The sequence below is a fragment of the Pseudonaja textilis genome, chromosome 2, assembly GCF_049901715.1.
Source record: "Pseudonaja textilis isolate UNSWEBS1 chromosome 2, rPseTex1.2, whole genome shotgun sequence".
In the NCBI taxonomy this organism is placed as follows: Eukaryota; Metazoa; Chordata; class Lepidosauria; order Squamata; family Elapidae; genus Pseudonaja; species Pseudonaja textilis.
Genome location: NC_141991.1, coordinates 237,228,965 through 237,249,253, shown reverse-complemented (window position 1 = coordinate 237,249,253; position 20,289 = coordinate 237,228,965). Strand labels below are relative to the sequence as shown.

Genomic DNA, 20,289 nt, shown 5'->3' with positions numbered 1-20,289 from the left:
CTCTTTGCTAAAATTTTTGAAGCCCACCCTTGATCTGAAGGAACAATAAGAGCAAAACTGGCTTGCTAGCTGTTGAGTTAACACTTGGCCTTCCAGTCCAGGTGCTGTTAGATTCCAAATCCCGTAACAAATGTGGATTGCTTAGCAGCCAGAAGTGCTTCCCTTTCCCTGTTCTAAATGAGATGGCAAAGCACAGTAAAGTTACCTTGTGTATCTCAGGATCCACTAATTGAGTTCTGGTCTATGCAAAGCATGGATGGAGAGAGCCTCCTAATGTTATTGCTTGAGGGGTGTGCAGCCAACACAAAGTACTAATTCATTCTGTGGCTAGGCATTACTCTCTGGAATGCAGGGCAACATGCAAATGCCAAACAAAGCAGGGAGTGAGCCAGAGAAGCTATTGCATTTGTTTTATTTAGAAAAGACAAAGAGGGAGAAAGAATGAGAAATCAGCCGATCTCACACAATTTATTACAGCGATAAACAATCGGTATTCAAAGCACAGTTCAGGAAAAGCATTGAGCTGTGAATTTTTCCTTGCAAGAATTCAATTAACTGTACTGGTAGTCCTCGACAACCACAATGGAGCCCAAAATTTCCACTGTTAAGCAAGGCAGTTGTTAAGTGAGTTTTGCCCCATGTCATGACTTTTGCTACAGTTGTTATTTTATTTATTTATTTATTTATTTAGGGTATTTATATTTCTGCCTATTCGCATATGGCAACTCAAGGCGGCTTATTGTTCTGACCCAAACCCTTTCCCAATAAGACGAACAATAATCAAAGGGAACAGAAACCTTTTAAATGAGTCTTACAAATCCCCCGTTAAAAGGCTGCTGCAAACTAATTAACTCTGATAAGCACAAACCTTGCCAAAACTGTGCAAGACTGCCAAGAATCACAGATAAGAAATATTTCACAACACAAGAGTCTTTAAATACCAACTTAAAATACTGTAATGTCCACAAGGCTGAGTTTCAAAACATCTTTGCTTCCTGCAAAGAACGTCTGATTCACAGCTAGCTTTTATCTTCATGAAGGAGGGGCCATTACCTTTCAGCCTTACTCCTGAGTCGCCTGTGCTGTTGCAGCTGCTCTTTCCTGCGAGCAATCCTGCACGCATGCGCACTTGGCGCAGGCTCCTCAGGAACCTCCTCATCACTGCTGCCAGCCCCCACACTCTTTGAAGGCAGCAGTCCACTCCCTAATGGTCCTGGCCCCTCATCTGAGTCCTTGCTCTCCTCAGCCATCTGCACCTGCTGCTGGCTAACCACAACACTTATGGAATATAAAACCTTATATAAAAAAAATAAAACTAATAAGAGGCATATAACAAACTAATATAATAAAATCACCCCCATCCCCCGCCCTGGTGACAGCACCTCACATGAGCCATTTAATGGGCTCCATCCCGCTCTGGGTTCCCCAGGCCCGCTGGCAGAACCAGGTCTTCAGTGCCTTCCGGAAGAGTGTTAGAGTGGGGGCCATTCTAATCTCTGGGGGAATGATGTTCCAGAGAGAGGGAGCCACCACGGAGAAGGCCTTTTGAGTCCCACAGGTGTATCTCCCTCAGTAACGGGACCCGCAACACTCCCTGCCTCCTCACTCTGATGGGAGGGGTAGATGTGACCAGCAGGAGAAGGTCCCTCAGATAACCAGGTCCCAAGCCACGAAGGGCTTTAAAGGTGACAACCAGCATGTTGAATTGCAACCAGTTCAGCTCTTGCAGTTAAGCAGAATAACTGTGGCAACCAAGATGATTAGGAGACTGGAGGCTAAAACATAGGAAGAACAGTTACAGGAACTGGGCATGGCTAGTCTAGCAAAGAAGACCAGGGGAGACATGATAGCAGTGCCCCAATACTTGAGGGGCTGCCACAGAGAGGAAGAAGGGTCAACCTATTTTCCAAAGCACCTGAAGGCCAGACAAGGAATCATGGATGGAAACTGATCAAGAGGAGATACAACCTAGAAACAAGGAGAAATTTTCTGACAGTGAGAACAATCAGCCAGTGCTTTGCCTTCAGAAGTTGAGGGAGCTTCATCACTGGAAAATTTCAAAAAAGAGACTGGATTGCCATCTGTCAGAAATGGTGTAGTAGAGTCTCCTGCTTACACAGGAAGCTGGACTAGATGACCTACAAGGTCCCTTCCAACTCTGTTAATTCTATTCTAAAACACTGCAGTTGCTAAGTGAATCATGCGGGCATTAAGGGAATCTGGCTTCCCCCATGGATTTTGCTTGCCCCATTGAATGCCTGGGAGAGTGCAATTGTCATGAATACATGCCAGTTGCCAAGGACCTGAATTTTGATCATGTGACTGTGGGGATGCTGCAATGGTCATAAGTAGGAAAAATGATCACAAATCACTGTTTTTAGTGCCACTGTGATTTTGAACAGTTGCTAAATGAAATGTTGTAAGTTGAGGACTACCTGTTTGTCAGCGAAGTCTAGCTAGCACACCGTTTACTCTAAACTCAATCATTTATTACATTCTGGATGCAGAAGACTTCTGAGTTTTAGATCTGAAAGCAAACAGCGAAACAAAGAAGAGGTTTATCACCACTTAGTCTGGCTATTCACTTGAGTAACAGAGAAGGATTGTATTCGGCCTTCAGCAATTTGCCTTGTTTCACTGAACTATGATCACTGCATGGTAATGCACCATGCTAAAAAAAAGTACTCACAATTGCTCTCTCATTTTCAAAATGTGCTTCCAATCCCTCAAAAACTGTTTATTCCTACAGCAGCTGTAAATAAAGCCACAGATTATACCAGTGGTAACTAACCTTTTTGGGCTCACATGCCGAAAATTGTACGCTCGCGTGCAGGGGTGGGATTCTACCAGTTTGCACCTATTCGCTAGAACTAGTTGTTAACATTTTAAGCAGTTCGGAGAACTGGTTGTTAGAAGAAATTACTGGCCTAATCTTGTAAGGAAGGCAGGAAGGAAACATTCTGGTGTTGCTTACAGAAACTGCTTCTCCGTTAATCCTTATTACATTCTTGGCAGGACTAGACTTCCTGTCTCTGGAACTTCTCTGGAGTTTTTTTTCCCCTCCTTTGCTGGTACTTTGCTTGTGTGGAGTGACCATTCAAAGTTACAATGGCACTGAAAAAAATGACTTCTGACCATTTTTCACACTTACGACTGTTGCAGCATCCCCACAGTCATGAGAGGCCAGGTGAGGAGATGTGTGCCTCGATGTGAGTGATGTTGAGTTGGCCACGCCCAGCCAATAACATGACCAAGCCATGTCCACCCAGTCACATGACTACCAAGCAACACCCACCACCTAAGCCACGCCCACAGAACCAGTTGTTAAAAAATTTGAATCCCACCCCTGCTCACGTGCCAGCACCCAGAAGGCAATGCGCCCTGCCCCCCCCCCCACGCATGCAACACCATCACCCCGCACCCCCTTACCTGCACTGAGCATACGCATGCCTCCCAGCTGATTTTCAGCCCATTTGAGGCCTTTTTTGGCCTCCCTGAGACTCAAGGAAAGCTTCTGCAGCCTTTGGAAACGGGCCCATTTTTCAGCCTCCAAAGGCTGCAGAGGCTTCCCTCAATCCTGAGGGAGGCAAAAAAGGCCTCAAATGGGCTGAAAATCAGTTGGGAGGTGCGTGCATGCTCAGTGCAGGTAAGTTTGGCTGGGGCTCACATGCCCGCACAAATGGCTCCTCATGCCACCTATCATGGGCTTTTACAGATTTGGATACATGCCATAAGATGTGCTACAAGCAAAATAGAAGGAAAAGCTCTGAAATGCTTCATTGTGACCGTGGGAAAGGAGAAGAAGGTCTATTTGCAAGTTAAAGGCTCTCATAGAATAATTCTCTTAACAGTGACCTGCCCCTACTTGATTCAGGTATTTAGACTTTGAATCTAAGCCAGAGGTGTCCAATCTTAGCAACTTTAAGACTTGTGGACTTCAATTCCTCAGCATGGCTGGCTGGGAGATTCTGAAAGTTAAAGTTCATAGGTCTTAAAGTTGCCAAGACTGGATATTTCTGATTTAAACACTATGGCCATTAGCTAGGAATTCTGGGAGTTCCAGTTCCTAGAAGCTGCTAAGTTAAGAAGATCGCAGTAAAGCATGATGAATATAATATCAGAACCTATGTATAACAGGATGCTGAATTTATTTACTACTAGCTGATAACCCGGCGTTGCCCATGTATTTATTTATCCCAATCCTGTGTTAGATAGGATTGGAACAGCCTTTGAGGTGATTATCTGCATTAGCAGGCACCTCACCAGAAAACCTGCCCTCTTTGTTTGAAGCTGAGGGCCTAGGGTGCTTTTTTCTTCTTCTAAGAACCAATCCCCCTTACCAGAGGGAGCCCCCTTGTGGAGTACTCCAAAGCCATTACCATGGCAACCCCACTGTGCTGTACAGTAGAAGCCACTTTAAGGCATAACAGGCTGTATCTTAACAGAACTTGAATCCAATGCACACTATCAGTCAAAAGTACTGTGATTTGACACTATAGATATAATTCATTCCTTTTCATTTCAGTAGCCCAGGCATTCCAGAGTTATGCTGGAAAACACACACACACACACACACACACACACACACACCAAGGGGTGTTAGGGGTGTCTTACCCTCAGACTATTTTTCTTCTAGAGGGTAAGTCATCTGTCTACGATGTTTGGTTGAAATTGCTTGAGGCGTTCCAGAATTATGTTGGAACGCAGATACTGGCTTTAACCAAACATTTCATTGTGTGGATTTCCCCCAAACCGTGGATTATATCTCAGTATAAAAGTTTAAAAGGAAGCTATTAAAATGTTTCCTCTAACTTATGCCTGACCGCATCACTAGAGATCTAATCTGGGCCACCACAATGAATCACTGTCAATTAAGAGTATGGCTCAGTGACTTTGAGGCAGACAATGCAGCCTGGTCAAATTTTCAGCAGAGACCTGATCAATTCATGATGTTGTGCCAGAGTGTTCCGGGTGTGCATTTGCTCAGGGGATTCAAATATCCCTTGTGCAGAATGGACCACACATGCTAGCGGTGCACAGCTGTAAACTGTGTTCAGAACACCTTCATAAAACATATATTTGCATAAACCAAGGGTCTTCAATCTTGGCAAGTTTAAGACTTGTGGACTTCAGCTCCCAGAATTCCTGAGCTAACATGACTGGAGGAGGAATTCTGGGAGTTGAAGTCCACAAGTCTTAAAGCTGTCAAGTTTGAAGACTTCTGCATAAACAGAGGCATGCATGTACAGTTACTTACAACAGTTATTTAGTGACCATTCAAAGTTACGGCACTGAAAAAAGTAACTTATGACCATTTTCCACACTTATGACTGTTGCAGAAACCCCGTGGTCATGCGATTAAAGTTTGGATGCTTGACAACAGACTCATCTTTATGACAGTTGCCGTGTTCCGGGGTCATATGATCCCCTTTTGTGACCTTCTGACAAGCAAAGTCAATGGAGGAAGCCAGATTTAACAGCCGTGTTACTAATTTAACAACTGCAATGGTTCACCTAGCAAATGGGGCAAGAAAGGTTACAGAATGGCATTGGGCAACATTCACTTAACAAATGTCTCACTTAGCAACATAAATTTTGGGCTCAATTGTGGTCATAAGTTAAGGACTACCTGCCTTAAGTCACATCAAACTGCTTCAGGAAGCAAAATGACACCTGCCGTGATCTCTCTTCAAGTTTAAACCTATTTGCATCGCCTTCCAATTCTGCAACTTATCAACCTATGTGGGCTCTTGTGCCTCTACTTTTCCACATGTTCAAGACACACAAGACAGTTTGCAATAAAAACTTAAAATAGACTAGGATTAACCTAGAACAAACATCTCTTCTCAAGCCCAAGCACATTGCCAGTAAAATAAAGTAAATGAAAATATTTACAGTAGTTGCAACATTGCCTTTGTGGTTCTCCAAATGTGGTTGGATTACAATTCCCATCATTGATAAAATATACTGAGAGTTGTATTTTAGTAAGATTTGGAGGCCATATATTCCTCAACTGAGATAGAGAACTTGTTGAGAAGTCACAATAGATAGAAGGTAAATAGCAAAGAAACATCGAATCACACTAACCTTCTTTTTGGCTGTAGACAAACCGGTTCAGAATACATAAATGTGCTACCATCAGTAGGTAGCAAGGAATTTGGTTAATCCACATTCTTTTGCAATTCACTACGGAAAACAGGTCACTTCAAGAGGTCTGTCTTTCATGCAGGCAAGTTCTAATAACAAAAAAGAAATATTTTAATATCATTATTGCTTATCTTCCAAATAAGGTATGTTTAATTGAATATCTGGGCATTATGGAGAATAGAAAGTGTTAGATGTTGTACATTGCATTGCTCGATTTCATTAACCTTAGTTGTAGCATGAAACAACTTTGGAAAAAACTGGATCGTACTGTCGGCACAAAAGAAATGTATCACTTCAAATATTTATTTTGTAGAGCAGATGCATGAAAAATTAGAATTAAAATGATACAGTGTGAGACTGTGCCCAATTCAGGTGAAAAATATCAACAGCTAGTAATGGCAAAGTGAGAGGGAAGGAGAGAAGCCTGATTACTGACAGTCTTTGTCTGTAATGTCTACTTGTTCAATGATGTCTACTTGTTCAATGACCCTTCAAAGAGTAGAGTAGAGTAGGGTAGGGTAGAGTAGAGTGGAATGGAATGGAATAGCAATAGTAATAGCAATAGCACTTAGACATATACCACTTTACAGTGCTTATAGTGCTTTACAGCCCTCTCTAAGCAGTTTACAGAGTCAGCATATGGCCCCCACCAATTTGGGTCCTCATTTTACCCACCTCAGAAGGATGGAAGGATGAAAGGATGAGTCAACCTTGAGCATTGTGGGATTTGAACTGCCAAATTGTAGGCAGCTGGCTGCAGAAGTAGCTTGCAATACTGCACTCTAACCACTGCGCCACAGAATGGAATGGAATGGAATGGAATGGAATGGAATGGAATGGAATGGAATAGAATAGAATAGAATAGAATAGAATAGAATAGAATAGAATAGAATAGAATAGAATAGAACAGAACAGAACAGAACAGAACAGAACAGAACAGAATAGAATAGAATTCTTTATTGGCCAAGTGAGATTGGACACACAAGGAATTTGTCTTTGGTGTATAAACTGTCAGTATACATAAAGTGCTATAACTGATAAATCATGATCATAGTCATCATAAAAATACATTCATCATAAGATACAACACTTAGTGATAGTCATAGGATACTAAATAAGTAATCAACATAAATCATACTAGAAAACTAAATAAAACAATATAAATCATAAAGATATAAGCAACAAAGGTATAGTCATAAGTAGAAAGGGAGATAGCTAATAGGAAAGATGAGAATAATAATAGTAATACATGATGATGTTGACTGGGTAATAGTTATGATGGGTCCATGTAGTGCCAACTCTTATGGTGTCCCCACGGTCACATGATCACTATTGGAGTGCTCAGTGACTAGCTTGTAATTACAACAATGCGGATCACCATTTGCAACCATCACTGCCAACTTCCCACATTCAGAGTCAATGGGAAGCAAACAGGAGGTTGCAAATAGTGATTATGTGACCGAGGGAGGCTGCAACCATGCAGGATTCACCTAACAGCAAGAACTATCAGAACTGTAGTTGTAAATTTGGCACAATCATTTGATGTTGTGCCTTATAATTGCTATTCTCCCTCCATTTTCATGATAATGGATTTTTTTTCACTGAAATGGTATGAACCACCTTCTTGTAAGTCAAATGATATGTATGTAGTTATTTACCAAGCACATCTAAATTATAGTAAAGTAACCCAAATATCTTTACAATCCCAAGGCATGTCACAACTTTTGAGCACCCCTAAACGTTTGATCCCTAGTGCCATGTAATGGAGTGAGATCTCATTACTTATCCCAGCTTCTGCCAACCTAGCAGTTCAAAAGCATGTAAAAAATGCAAGTAGAAAAATAGGTACCACTTTGATGGGAAGGTAACAGTGTTCCATGCACGCTTCAGCATTTAGTCATGCCGGCCACATGACCACGGAGACGTCTTCGGACAGTGATGGCTTTTTGGCTTTGTAACAGAGATGAGCACTGCCCCCTAGAGGCACAAATGACTAGCATGTATGTGCGAGTGGAACCTTTACCTTTACCTTAAATGTTTGAAAGTTGAAAAATTTGACCCGCTACATATACAGAGGACTACAGAACAGGCACTTATCTGTATTGCAAGAGACTTTTAGTCAGATTTAATTAGACCTCTTTGCATATTTGGCTCGTATCACTTAGTAATTCCAAGTGAACATCAATTTTGCACATTTCCATTTCTTCTACAACAGACACATAAATGCAAGATATTAGCAGAATCCTAACTGTAATTGCTGTAAATTGTTGGAAAAGTGAGCTAGCATTTTGGCAGCATCAAACCCACAAGCCCACAGTGAAACTGAACTGCATTTTAGTCTTCTCTTAATGTTGACATACGGCAGTGGCCTGATGTCTCCACGGCATCTCCTCTACCACACCCAAAATATCCCAAGATAGCAACACAAAAACATGGCAGCAAACTAACCAACTTTCAAAGGGGTATATTTTGCTCAAGTTGAGGGTTTGAGAATTTTTAAGGATGAAATGGAAGCAGAAAACTATTTGAAAGCAAAACACTCCCATCTTTGCCCATAACCACTTTAACCCTCAGAACCAAGCAAAAATTAAGCCAGATGATATTCCTGGCAGATGGGGAAGTTGGACTGTGTCACTGACCCAAAATAGATTAGGTGCTGCTTCTGCCTTAAATCAAAAGGGACTCCTCCTTCAATTAATGGGAAAGTGTCTATTTAAGAAGAAAAACTGTTTCCACGGTTGGGATGCAACACCCTGGCACTTATCTTATTACAAGGTAGCCAAGAACAATGGGCAAATACCCATCTTTCCACTCATCATAGATTCCCTGACTTCTCGAGTCTAAATTAAATCTTAATCGTCTTCCTCTCCTGCAGCTTTTTCAGTTTAAGGAGTGGGTAGGCCAGGAAGGCTAAATAACGATGCAAAAATATGCAAGTTAAATAGAGTGGAGTGGAGTGGAGTGGAGTGGAGTGGAATGGAATGGAATGGAATGGAATGGAATAGAAATTCTTTATTGGCCAAGTGTGGTTGGACACACAAGGAATTTGTCCTGGTGCAAATGCTCTCAGTGTAAATAGAATAGAATAGAATAGAATAGAATAGAATAGAATAGAATAGAATAGAATTCTTTATTGGCCAAGTGTGGTTGGACACACAAGGAATTTGTCTTGGTGCAAATGCTCTCAGTATACATAAAAGAAGAGTCAAGAGTCAAGAAGAGTCAAGAAGGTACAACACATAATAATAGTCATAGGGTACAATAAGCAATCAAATCATACAAACAGTCAATAAAAATCGTTAGGATACAAGCGACAAAGTTACAGTCATACAGTCACAAATGGGAGGGGATGGATGAGCGGATTAAATCTGTACAAAGGCATCATTGAAACTGCAAAGAATAGGCAAGCTCAAAATAGCAGGGGGGGAAGATCTGAAGCAAGTTGAACATAAATAGAAAAATAGATCTCTCCTTCCCTGAAAAAATTTGGAGGACAAATTTTAGCAAAATAAGAATTACAAAGGATGGAGATGATGCAAAATAGACAACAGGACCTCGTGGAGGAGAAAAAGATAGTATAGGTAGTCCTCAACATACAACAATTCATTTAGTGACCATTCGAAGTTACAACAGCCCTGAAAAATTTAACTTTTGACCACTTTTCACACTTACGATCATTGCAGCATCCCCATGGTCACGGGATCAAAATTCAGAACTTTGGCAACTGACTCATATTTATGACGGCTGCAGTGTTCCAGGGTCATGTGATTCCCCTTTTGTGACCTTCCAAAAAGCAAAATCAACAGGGAAGCCAGATTCTACTTAACAACCACGTGACTAACCTACCAACGGTGGAGATTCACTTAACAACTGTGGCAAGGAAAGTCGTAAAATGGAGCAATATTCACTTGACCATTATCTCACTTAGCAACAGAAATTTTGGGCTCAATTGTGGTCATAACTCGAGGACTTCCTGTACAGTAAGATCTTGTGGAATAGTTTTAAGCTCAACAAGTTTAAGCTTTACAAGATGTACTTTTCTTAGGACACTTGGCCTATACATGATCAAACTTGATTTTCTTTTCTTTTCTTTTTTCTTCTCTTTTCTCTTTCCTTTTCCTTTTCCTTTTTTTTTTTCCTTTTCCTTTTCCTTTTCCTTTTCCTTCCTTCCTTCCTTTCTTTCTTTCTTCTTTCTTTCTTTCTTTCTTTTGGGGGACATTCATCCCCAGACACCACTGAGCATCATGAATTTTTTTTAGGCACCTGGGGTTTCCCAGCATTTCTAACAGACTATGTTTTTGGCTACAGGCTCAGCTTTTTAAGGTTGAAATGTATACATGTTGTCAGAAGACAAAGAGGCAACATAAATCATGTGGGTGTTTTATAAATTATTTAATGTCTTTAGCCACCCGAGGAGAAAAAACATACAAGTTCAAGTCCATTAATTCTCTTCTCCATGACTAAGAGCATTTAGCTACACTACATGATCCTTCAAGCTGCATATTTTGTGGCTTACTTGAATAGCAGAAAGAGAAACTAGACTGGGGATATTTCTAATATTTAGGTTTGATCTCAGCATAGCATGTTGAAACAAGCTCTCTGCTCCATTAGGAACAAGCTGGCCAAATTAAATTCCTTGCGACTCCTTTTTTTTTTTAAAGAAATATTTATAATATTCAGTATTTACCAAAATTAAATTTAGGAATTTGACTAATAATTTGAAAACATTGGGGGAAAATGGGAAAAATACAACTCCCCCCCCCCCAAATTGATTTAGTCCCCAAATTGATTTAGTTTAGCTATGCTGGCTGGAGAATTCTGGGAGTTGAAGTCCTAAAGTGGTCAAGTTTGGGGGGCCCTGGTCTAAATAAATAACATGACCATTTTTAAAATCTATGTAATAGGAAGACTTATATGTAATAGATATTTATAATCCCTACTCAAAGAAGACCAACTATGCAATAAAACATTCAAGAGAAAAGAAGAAAATGTATTTCTTCCTTCTCTAGAAGGACATTTATATTCACAAGAGAAGGAACAAAGAGAATTATTTGTTCCTGTCATAGACTTTTGACCTGGAAGTTGGGGTATCATACCTGTTCTCCACCAGATTGCAGGGTAATGGGGACATGTTAAACATCAGCATTAGCAACAACTAAATACTTATCCATATTTATATGTTTCTAAGGCAGGTGGTAAAATACTTAAGAGTCAGTCCCCAAAAGGTACTTCGATATACCTGGAAAAATCAAACATAACCTTGATCCCAAAAGTCATGGCCAGGTGCGTAGTGGGAGTACAATACTAGGAGAAACATGCAGCTGTCCAAAGAGCCCTTTTGGAATCAAATACAGAGCACTCAAAAGATTATTGAATAATGGTGGATGAAGGGGAAAAGCCAGTCTGAGATTGAAACCTCTGCATGGAGTGAAGCAAACACACTGCTTTTACCAATTTTGCAGTAGAAACAATCTGGACAATAGCAGTGATACCAAAGCAGTAAAAGGTCCATGGGGACAGGTAGGAGGCATCTATTCTCTGAAGCCAGGTTAGGCACCAGTTTTCATTTTATTTGCAATTCGAGATAAGTTTGGAGGGATTTGCTCATCAGCTGAAGGGCATGTTGGAGACATAAATGAGCAAAGCAAGGGCAGCTTTTCTACATAGTCAATTTGAAAATGTTATTTTGCTGTATTGATTTGAGTACTTAGTTGATGACACTTTGCCATCAATTCAACAGCACCAACAAGTGACTGTGTCAGGGTTCCAAGTAATATACCCATAGTGAACAAAACTCCAAGGCAGGTAGATCCCTCAGGGAATAGTTTCATTTGGGCATATCATATTGGCACAATTCTGGTGAAAACTGACTCCAAAGGTTCCAGCGGTCTTTACCTAATTAAAAGTATATGTTTTTCATCTACCTCAAACAATCAGTCACATGGTCCAATCAAGGTGCCATTTGGTTGCTTGGTGACATCACATCCTCATTCCTCTGACCAGGTGTGAGAATGTCCTTGGTTCCCAAGAGAAAATATTTTGTTTTGGCCACAGCTATCTCTAATCCCCCCTCCTTTCCCTCATCTCCAATATGGCAACACTGAAGCTCCAATATGGCTTCCATCTGGTCAGCTTCAGGTTGACAGACTGTCAACAAAACAGGTCCTTAAATCACATTCCAAAGCATCTTTTCTCTTTGAACATGAAGTGCTACGGAGCCCCACCTCAACCCTCTACCTATCTCATAAGATCACTGCAAGAACAACAAGAAAGGTTAAGACGAAATGTGTACATTTTAATTTTGAGATGTTAAGAGAAAATGGCAAAAGAAAAAATGAACTATCTTCATAGTTACACTGCGGAAACTCATAGAAGGTAATTTTGGAGGAGTACGGAACCATGGAGGAAAAAGAAAAGACTGCAGAGAATTGAAATGTGTGGAATATTCATTTTATATCATTCTAAGTTCACTTTGCTATTTCAAGAAAATGAATTACGTATATCCTGATTTGCTCATCAATGCATCAAGTAATATATTTACTGAATTGAAAACAATAACTTAGTTTTAGTTGGGCTTGACTTTAGTTACAATTTAAGTTTCAATTTGTTTATTAATTGCATTTACTTAACATTCTTTTAATGTTTTTATTAAAATGGAACTGTACAATGCAAAGCTTTTAGGAACCTAGTTTCTCAATATTTTCAAGATTTAAAAAATTTCAGGGAAGAAAGTTAAAGGTGGAAGAAACCACCAACATGATAATAAAACAGCATTGTCTTCTGACCTTACTCTCCTCCATCTGTTCACATTTTTTAGAAAAAGAACCAAGAAAAACAGGAAATAACAAGCATGTTCATTGCATGAAAAAATTCCCATTTGACATTGCCTACTCAGTCTTAATTTCTGAGCAATCAGGCTAGCAGCGTTTTCTACTTCTTATAAGGTTGAGACTTTCATTTTTACCCTCTTAATAGATTTTTAGTTCTGAAAATTATGGCTTGCCCAGTCAAAGACAAGCTTCTTTTAATTTTCCCATGTTGATTCTCAGCATACAAATTATTGGTGATCTTTTTGGAATAATAAAGAATAACAATATTTAGGCACCTTGCCCCACTGCATTTTTAGAGAAAATATTTCACCAGACAGGCAGTGAAGCGGGCAGTAACGCTTTCTAGCATTTTAAAATTCTATCCAGATTTCAGGGGAAAAGTCGGGGGGAAGAGCCTTTTCCTATTTTATTTGAACAGAATCTGTATTTCTTATTGCATATGGCCACCTGTAATCACAGCCAATAGCCTTTAATGAGTTAAACCTGAAAAGGAAAAACAGCTAAGATGATGGATTACATAAATTTTATTTTAAGCATGTAGCATTGTAACCCCACCTCATCCCAGTGCTGACTCAGTCATGACAGCAAATATTAAGGGGGAAATCATAGCAATTTCCTTTTAATTCTGCGTGTTAACAAAGAAATTAACATGCAGAATGGTGTGTGTAGGGTGGGGGGAGGGAGGCTAAGAAATAACAAGCAATAATAATCAAAGTTCTACAGGATATAAAGAGAGACTGATGTTGTGTTCCACAAGATGTGGACAATCCGTTCCCATGGCTTATATTGGCTTTGGCTCAGAAATAAGCCAAATAAGTTTACTGCCGAGTCACTTCCTTCAAGACCAGAACATGTACCTCAGTTTATTTTCTGAGTGAAAATAAAATTAATCCTTCTACTCAGAAAATTAAAATGCTCTTCAAACCACCTAACTCCTACCTGACTCCATATCTACTTGAGCAGGGGTTGGATTAGAAGATCCCCAAGGTACCTTCTAGCTCTATTCTGATTGACTGACTGACTGAGATCCTCCTGGGCATTTAAGTGGCCTGGCCAGTTAGTGGTAAGACAGAAGAATCTACTACCTTCCAGATGCTTCTGAACTATAACTCCAAGCATCCCTCAAATAGACCAGCATTTCTTAACCTTGGAAGCTTGAAGATATGTGGATGTCAACTCCCAGAATTCCCTGAGAAACACTGCCATAAGCTAGATAGGCTAGAGCAGGGGTGTCAAACTCATGGCTGGATGTGTCATGCGCTGCCCCCGCCCAGTTTAGCGAAGGGGGGAAAAGTCCCAATACGTCACGTGACATCCCCATGATGACACAAGTTTGACACCCCTGGGCTAGAGATACTGCAATGTGTACCTTATCAACATCTGGAGAGCCACAAATTCCCCCGCACTGGAAATGAACATTTGGTTGGAATCAAAGAATGCTTGCCTAATTCTCAATCCAAGCTGACAACTGTGGACTTTCCAAAGGTTACATGTGTTGTTAAAGGAGAACACTGGAGGCTTCCAAATTTGTAAACTTTCTCAGCCAGTTTTGTGCCAACAAGATCTTTTGTTTAGCTTTGATTAACCAAAGGTGAATGAGGCCAACTTAGAAAAAAAAAAATCCATTTTAAAAAAAGTATCCTCATCTCTACAAACACAGGGCTTTCTCCAGGCAGATAATTAAAGGGTTGTACATAATCATATTTATATAAGACCATGTTGGCATGTAAGTTTAGAAAAATGGAATGAACTTACTAGACTCAAAGTCAGCTCTACATAAATAGCTCTGCCTCCTTGTTTAATCAAAAAATGTTTGTTGTTGCCACAATCAAAGACAACCGTCAATTCTCATTTTTACAAATGACAGTTTCCACATGCAACAAATGTCATAAGAAAACTTTGGAAGCATCACATTTGTGAATCATGAAAAAGAGTATTTCACATCTCTAGTTAGTTCAGTTAAAGCTGGCCAACTTCAAATCATTCCAGTTGAAACTGGTAGGAATCTGAACTAGACTAAAATAGTTCTATTAACTTGTGACTCTCTAGATCAGGGGTGTCAAACTTGATTTCACTGAGGGCCACATCACAATTGTGTTTGATCTTGGTCAGGGTGGGCGTGGCCAGAGTGTCATCACTTGTGTCCAGGGCGCTTGTGGTAGCCTGAGCACTCTGCTGGTGGAAACATGTTCTCATGCTCCATTTTTTTCTGAGACAGCTTCCTGCAACCTTCTATCAGCGAAAACACGGCCTTCCTGAGGTCCATTTTTGCTGGCATAGGCACCACGGGCCAGTGCTTTGCTGTTTCCAGGTCAGCCCTGTGGGCCAGATCTAAGCACCCCGTGGGCTGGATCCAGTCCATGGGTCTTGAGTTTGAAACCCCTGCTCTAGATGTTACTGAATTCCAATATCTAGCTGTTTAGGTTTGCATGGCCGATAGTTAAGAATGTGATGGGCAGCTGTCTTTTACATACCTCAGCCAAACGGAGATGAAGCAATGATTGATTAAGAAAATTTATATGCCACCAATTTATTCCTAGTTGCTCTGGACAGCTTACAGAAGTAACAACCTCATCCCCCAGTAGCAACAATCAAACAAGCCATATGATGGGGTGGGATTCAAATTTCTTAACAACCTGTTCTGTGGATGTGGTCTAATTTGTGGATGTGGCTTGATGGTCATATGACTGGGTAGGTGTGGCTTGCTGACTGGGCATGGCTTGGTGGTCATGTGACTGGCTGGGCATGGCTTGCATGTGAATATTATAATTTTTTATGTAAATATTGAATTTTTCATTTTGAAAAAAGAGCAACTTTTACCCAAAATCAGGCAAAGCAGACAGGCAGATTGAGTTGCTCACAGAATCACAGATTCACTCAGAGATCTATCTTTCTGCAAACTGCTACCCAAGTCCACACTGAAAAATAGAAGTCCTAAGGAAGATTCAGCTCTGCTTTTAGATTAGCTAGAAAGCAAGAAAGCCAATGATTTCCTGCTTTCTAGCTAATCTAAATTTCCAGGCACAGAACAGCTGATGGTCGGAGGTGGGAAGGAAAAATAGCAATTGCAGGCAAGTTTGATGGCACACATGCCAAATAAGGAGTGAGTGGACAGGGCAGGGAGGGGCCAGCCAGTGGCATGATTTGCCGGTTCTCTGAACTGCACAGAATTGTAACAACCAGTTCTATAGAACCAGTCCAACCAAGTAGAATCCCACCCCATTCCATATCACCCTGGGATCCTCAGTCCAAATGGTAAAACCATATCTTCATGGACTTTTGAAAGGTGGGGGACCAGTCTTCCAATAACCTGGCTCCAAGTTTTCCCTCTGGATAAATGTCCAATAAAAATTGTCAGTCCCAAGATCTGATTGGGAACTAATAGAATATGAAAAGATTTTCTTTTCTTTAAGTAGAAAACAATGGGAACACTAGAAGCTACCTTATATCAAGTCAGATCCTTGAATTCTGTAGTTCAGCGTATTAACTACTAATAGTACCATCCATTCTGGAATGTCAGTAGTCACCCACACTGTTCCTTGAACTCAAAGGCTGGAAGATATAGATTCACAGATCAGCTCATAGAAATTCTTTTTAATATTTAATGATTACATATGCTAGAAAAGTCGCAGTAAAAGCAAACAAAACACACAAAAAACGCAGCAACCGTCAAGCATTAAATATTCATAAATATTCATTTAGCATTTTAATGGGGTGACAATGACAGAGGAAAGGGGGAAAATTGTCCCTGGCTGAAAATCCTAAGCATAAAGCTCAAAAACTCAAAGAAATAAGAGGGGGCCCTTTTTAAAAATTTCTAACAAAATCAGAAGATGAGAAAAACTATGAATTTACCAAGGGTGCCAAAATGTCTAGCACTGGCCCTGCGGTTGGCAAAAATTTAATGTGTTATGTGTGTATATTAGTTATAGCAGACCTGGGAATTTTATGTCCTCCCATCCGACCACGTCTGATCCTTTGGCTGCCCTGCATCAATTGCTTTTATTTTAAAAGTGACTATTTTTTCCCAATTTATATATGTGCATAAACCCTAACCCTTCCAAGCACTATTGGTTCGGCCCTCCACAACAGTCCCAGTTTCTCGTGTGACACCCCCCCCCCAGGGGAAAATTCACTGCCGACACCTAAATTAGAGGGATCAGTTTTCATGAAAAGGCACCCAGTGGATAATTATATCCAAAAAGCTCCCCAAATATTTCTACCCATTTGTGCTTCTAATACACACATACTAGGGGGACGCAGTGGCTTAGTGCCTAAGATGCTGAGCTTGTCGATCAGAAAGGCTGGCAGTTCAGCAGTGCAAATCCCTAGCGCTGTGTAATGGAGTGAGCTCCCATTACTTGTCCCAGCTTCTGCCAACCTAGCTGTTTGAAAGCACATAAAAAATGCAAGTAGAAAAATAGGGACCACTTTGGTAGGAAGGTAGCAGCGTTCTGTCCGCCATCGACATTTAGTCATGCCGGCCACATGACCACGGAGATGTCTTTGGACAGAGCTGGTTCTTTGGCTTTGTAACGGAGATGAGCACTGCCCCCTAGAGCTGAAAACCACAAGCACGTATGTGCAACCTTTACTACAGTAGTGCTATATGCTGCTTCCTACAGTGCCTTTTTTTCTTCATTAAAACATTACTGCCTCCTAAGTACATGTCAATATTGTGTATGTAATTTTTAGGTATTAAGATGCAAGCCACAATGTGCTGGTTTGCAAGGCTGGTGGTGCAATGTGCTGGGCTGCAGACTGGTGGCAGTCCACGTCCAGGTAGGAACCAGGTTGCGCAAGCAAGTAAAGCCTCATCCGCACAAAGTGCAGGACCCAGGCAGCGTACAAAACCACACCTCCCCAGTTCGTGGAAAAATGTCTCCGCAGAACAGATCCCTAGCGCCTAAAAGGTTGGCTACCAGTGGTGGTATTCTACTGGTTCGGCCCAGTTCTGCCGAGCCAGTAGCAGCGATGAGTAGCAGAGACTGCTCATCTAACACTCTCTCTGACACTCTGTTTTGGATCCACGCACCGGCCCGGGCTCCCATACTAACCTTGATGTCCTGCTTTTGAAGCGCAGCTGCTTTGCGCGGCACAGCAATTGAAGTGAAGTGAAGTGACAAGGAAAGTGCAGGATTGCAGGAGGTGAGTCAAAATGCCTCTGCACCTGTGCAAAATGTGCGTTTGGCATGCATGTGCACACGAGGTGGGTGTGCACACGCAAAGTGTGCCCACCAAGCCACGCCGACTGAACCGGTAACAATTTTTGAAACACACCACTGCTGGCTACTCTATATTACAGATCCCAGCTTGCATAGGACAGACTGATATAAAACAGGATTTTGGATGATCTCCTAGCATGGCCAAAATGTGCTAAAAATGACTGCCGTTTGTCCTTCTTGTTACAGTGAATGTTGCATGGGTACAACTAAGACTGGTCCATTAGAATAGGATATCTTTTCTATCTTGTTAGAAAGTATTAGGTGACATTATAAAATGATTTTTCACAATTAAATCTCAACAGAATGAAATTGAAGCTAATTTTTTCAGCTTGACAGCTAGTATCCTGAATACTATGTGGGTTTAAAAATGTTGGCTACTTGTATGGAACAAGACAAACCTAACTCAGTAAACCAAATATATTTTATTTTGGAATTAAAAACAAAAGTCTGATCCTGAAGTTAATAAACATTATTTTTCACAGCAATGTTAGGATCAGTTCTAAATTCCTATTAAGGAAAGATAAATGTAGTGCTTCGTATTTACATTAAAAACAGCTAAATACTCTCTTGAAGGATTCTTTGGGACATTGATCATCCTTATATAGTGTAAATTATATACATAAACAGTACTGCAACCCACATTACGTATCTGATATTAGCACAGTTGAGAAAGTCCAGAAATATTTCACAAGAAGAGTTCTCCACTCCTCTACTCATTGCAGAATACCTTATGCCACCAGACTCGAAATTCTAGACCTAGAAAACCTAGAACTACGCCGCCTTCGGTCCGAAGTATAGTATATAAAATCATACATTGCAATGTCCTACCTGTCAATGAATGCTTCAGCTTCAACCATAACAACACAAGAGCAAACAACAGATACAAACTCAAGGTTAATTGCACCAAACTTGATTGCAGGAAATACGACTTCAGCAACAGAGTGGTCAATGTCTGGAATACTCTACCTGACTCTGTGGTTTTTTTTCCCCAAACCCCAAAAACTTTAACCTTAGACTGTCTAGTATTGACCTCACCCCTTTCCTAAGAGGTCTGTAGGGGGCGTGTATAAGCGCACCAATGTGCCTACTGTCCCTGTCCTATTGTTTCTTTTATATATTTTTTATTTTTCTTATATATATCCATGTATTCGTAACTATGTTTTTACTTATCCCTATTATCTTGTAAGCAATTGACAAATAAAAATAAATAAATAAAATAATTACTCTCTTTCAGAAGCAAAAGGAAAGTAGTGCTCAAAAGATGCCTGTCTCATATTACACATCCTGTTATTATTGCCAGCATTAAAAGCTTCCAAATTTTCCCCTTAATTACAAGTTCATGCCAGAAGTACTACATATTTCTGGGAAAGCAAAGCAAATTGCGAATTTGACTGACAGTAACGCTAAAGATTCATAAATAGAAAATGGGCTTGATTTCTTATGCGCAAACCCTGCCAATCCTGTGTTCACAGCCTTCGGCTTTCATTCTTTACTACAAGATTAATCTATACCGTATTCTAAAACTGTCTGTTTATTCGTTTGACCAATTTAAGCTTACATTTTGAACAAAAAAATGCAAGGAGAAAAAGTTAAAACTGCATTGCAACATCTTAAAAATGTGAGGAAATGTTCCAAATGGAATTTACTTTAGGCCGGTGTCAGGAGTGGGATTCAAATTTTTTAACAACCAGTTCTGTGGGCGTGGCTTAGGTGGTAGGTGTGGCTTGGTGGTCATGTGACTGGGTGGACATGGCTTGTTGGTCATGTTTTTGGCTGGGCGTGTCCAATTCAACATCACTCACATCGAGGCATGCATCTCCTCGTCTGGCCTCTCATGACTGTGGGGATGCTGCAACAGTCGTGTGAAAAACAGTCATAAGTAACTTTTTTCAGTGCCATTGTAACTTTAAATGGTCACTCCACACAAGCAAAGTACCAGCAAAGGAGGGGAAAAAAATTCCAGAGACATTTCTGAGACAGGAAGTCTAGTCCTGCCAAGAATGTAATAAGGGTTAATGGAGAGGCAGTTTCTGTAAGCAACACCAGAATGTTTCCTTCCTGCCTTCCTTACAGGATTAGGCCAGTAA

The 20,289-nt window shown here is 40.6% G+C and overlaps 1 protein-coding gene across 4 annotated transcripts in view; it reads right to left on the bottom strand.

Annotated features, from left to right (window-relative positions):
• The window catches only part of LIFR (LIF receptor subunit alpha), a 102,284-nt gene that overhangs the window by 49,529 nt on the left and 32,466 nt on the right, over positions 1 to 20,289 (bottom strand). For all 4 annotated transcript variants that reach the window (XM_087927370.1, XM_026715872.2, XM_026715862.2 and 1 more), the window contains exon 2: positions 6,088 to 6,236. In XM_087927370.1, coding sequence (XP_087783496.1) covers positions 6,088 to 6,172 — 85 coding nt within the window. In that variant the 5' untranslated portion in view covers positions 6,173 to 6,236. The remainder of the gene's footprint in view (positions 1 to 6,087; positions 6,237 to 20,289) is intronic.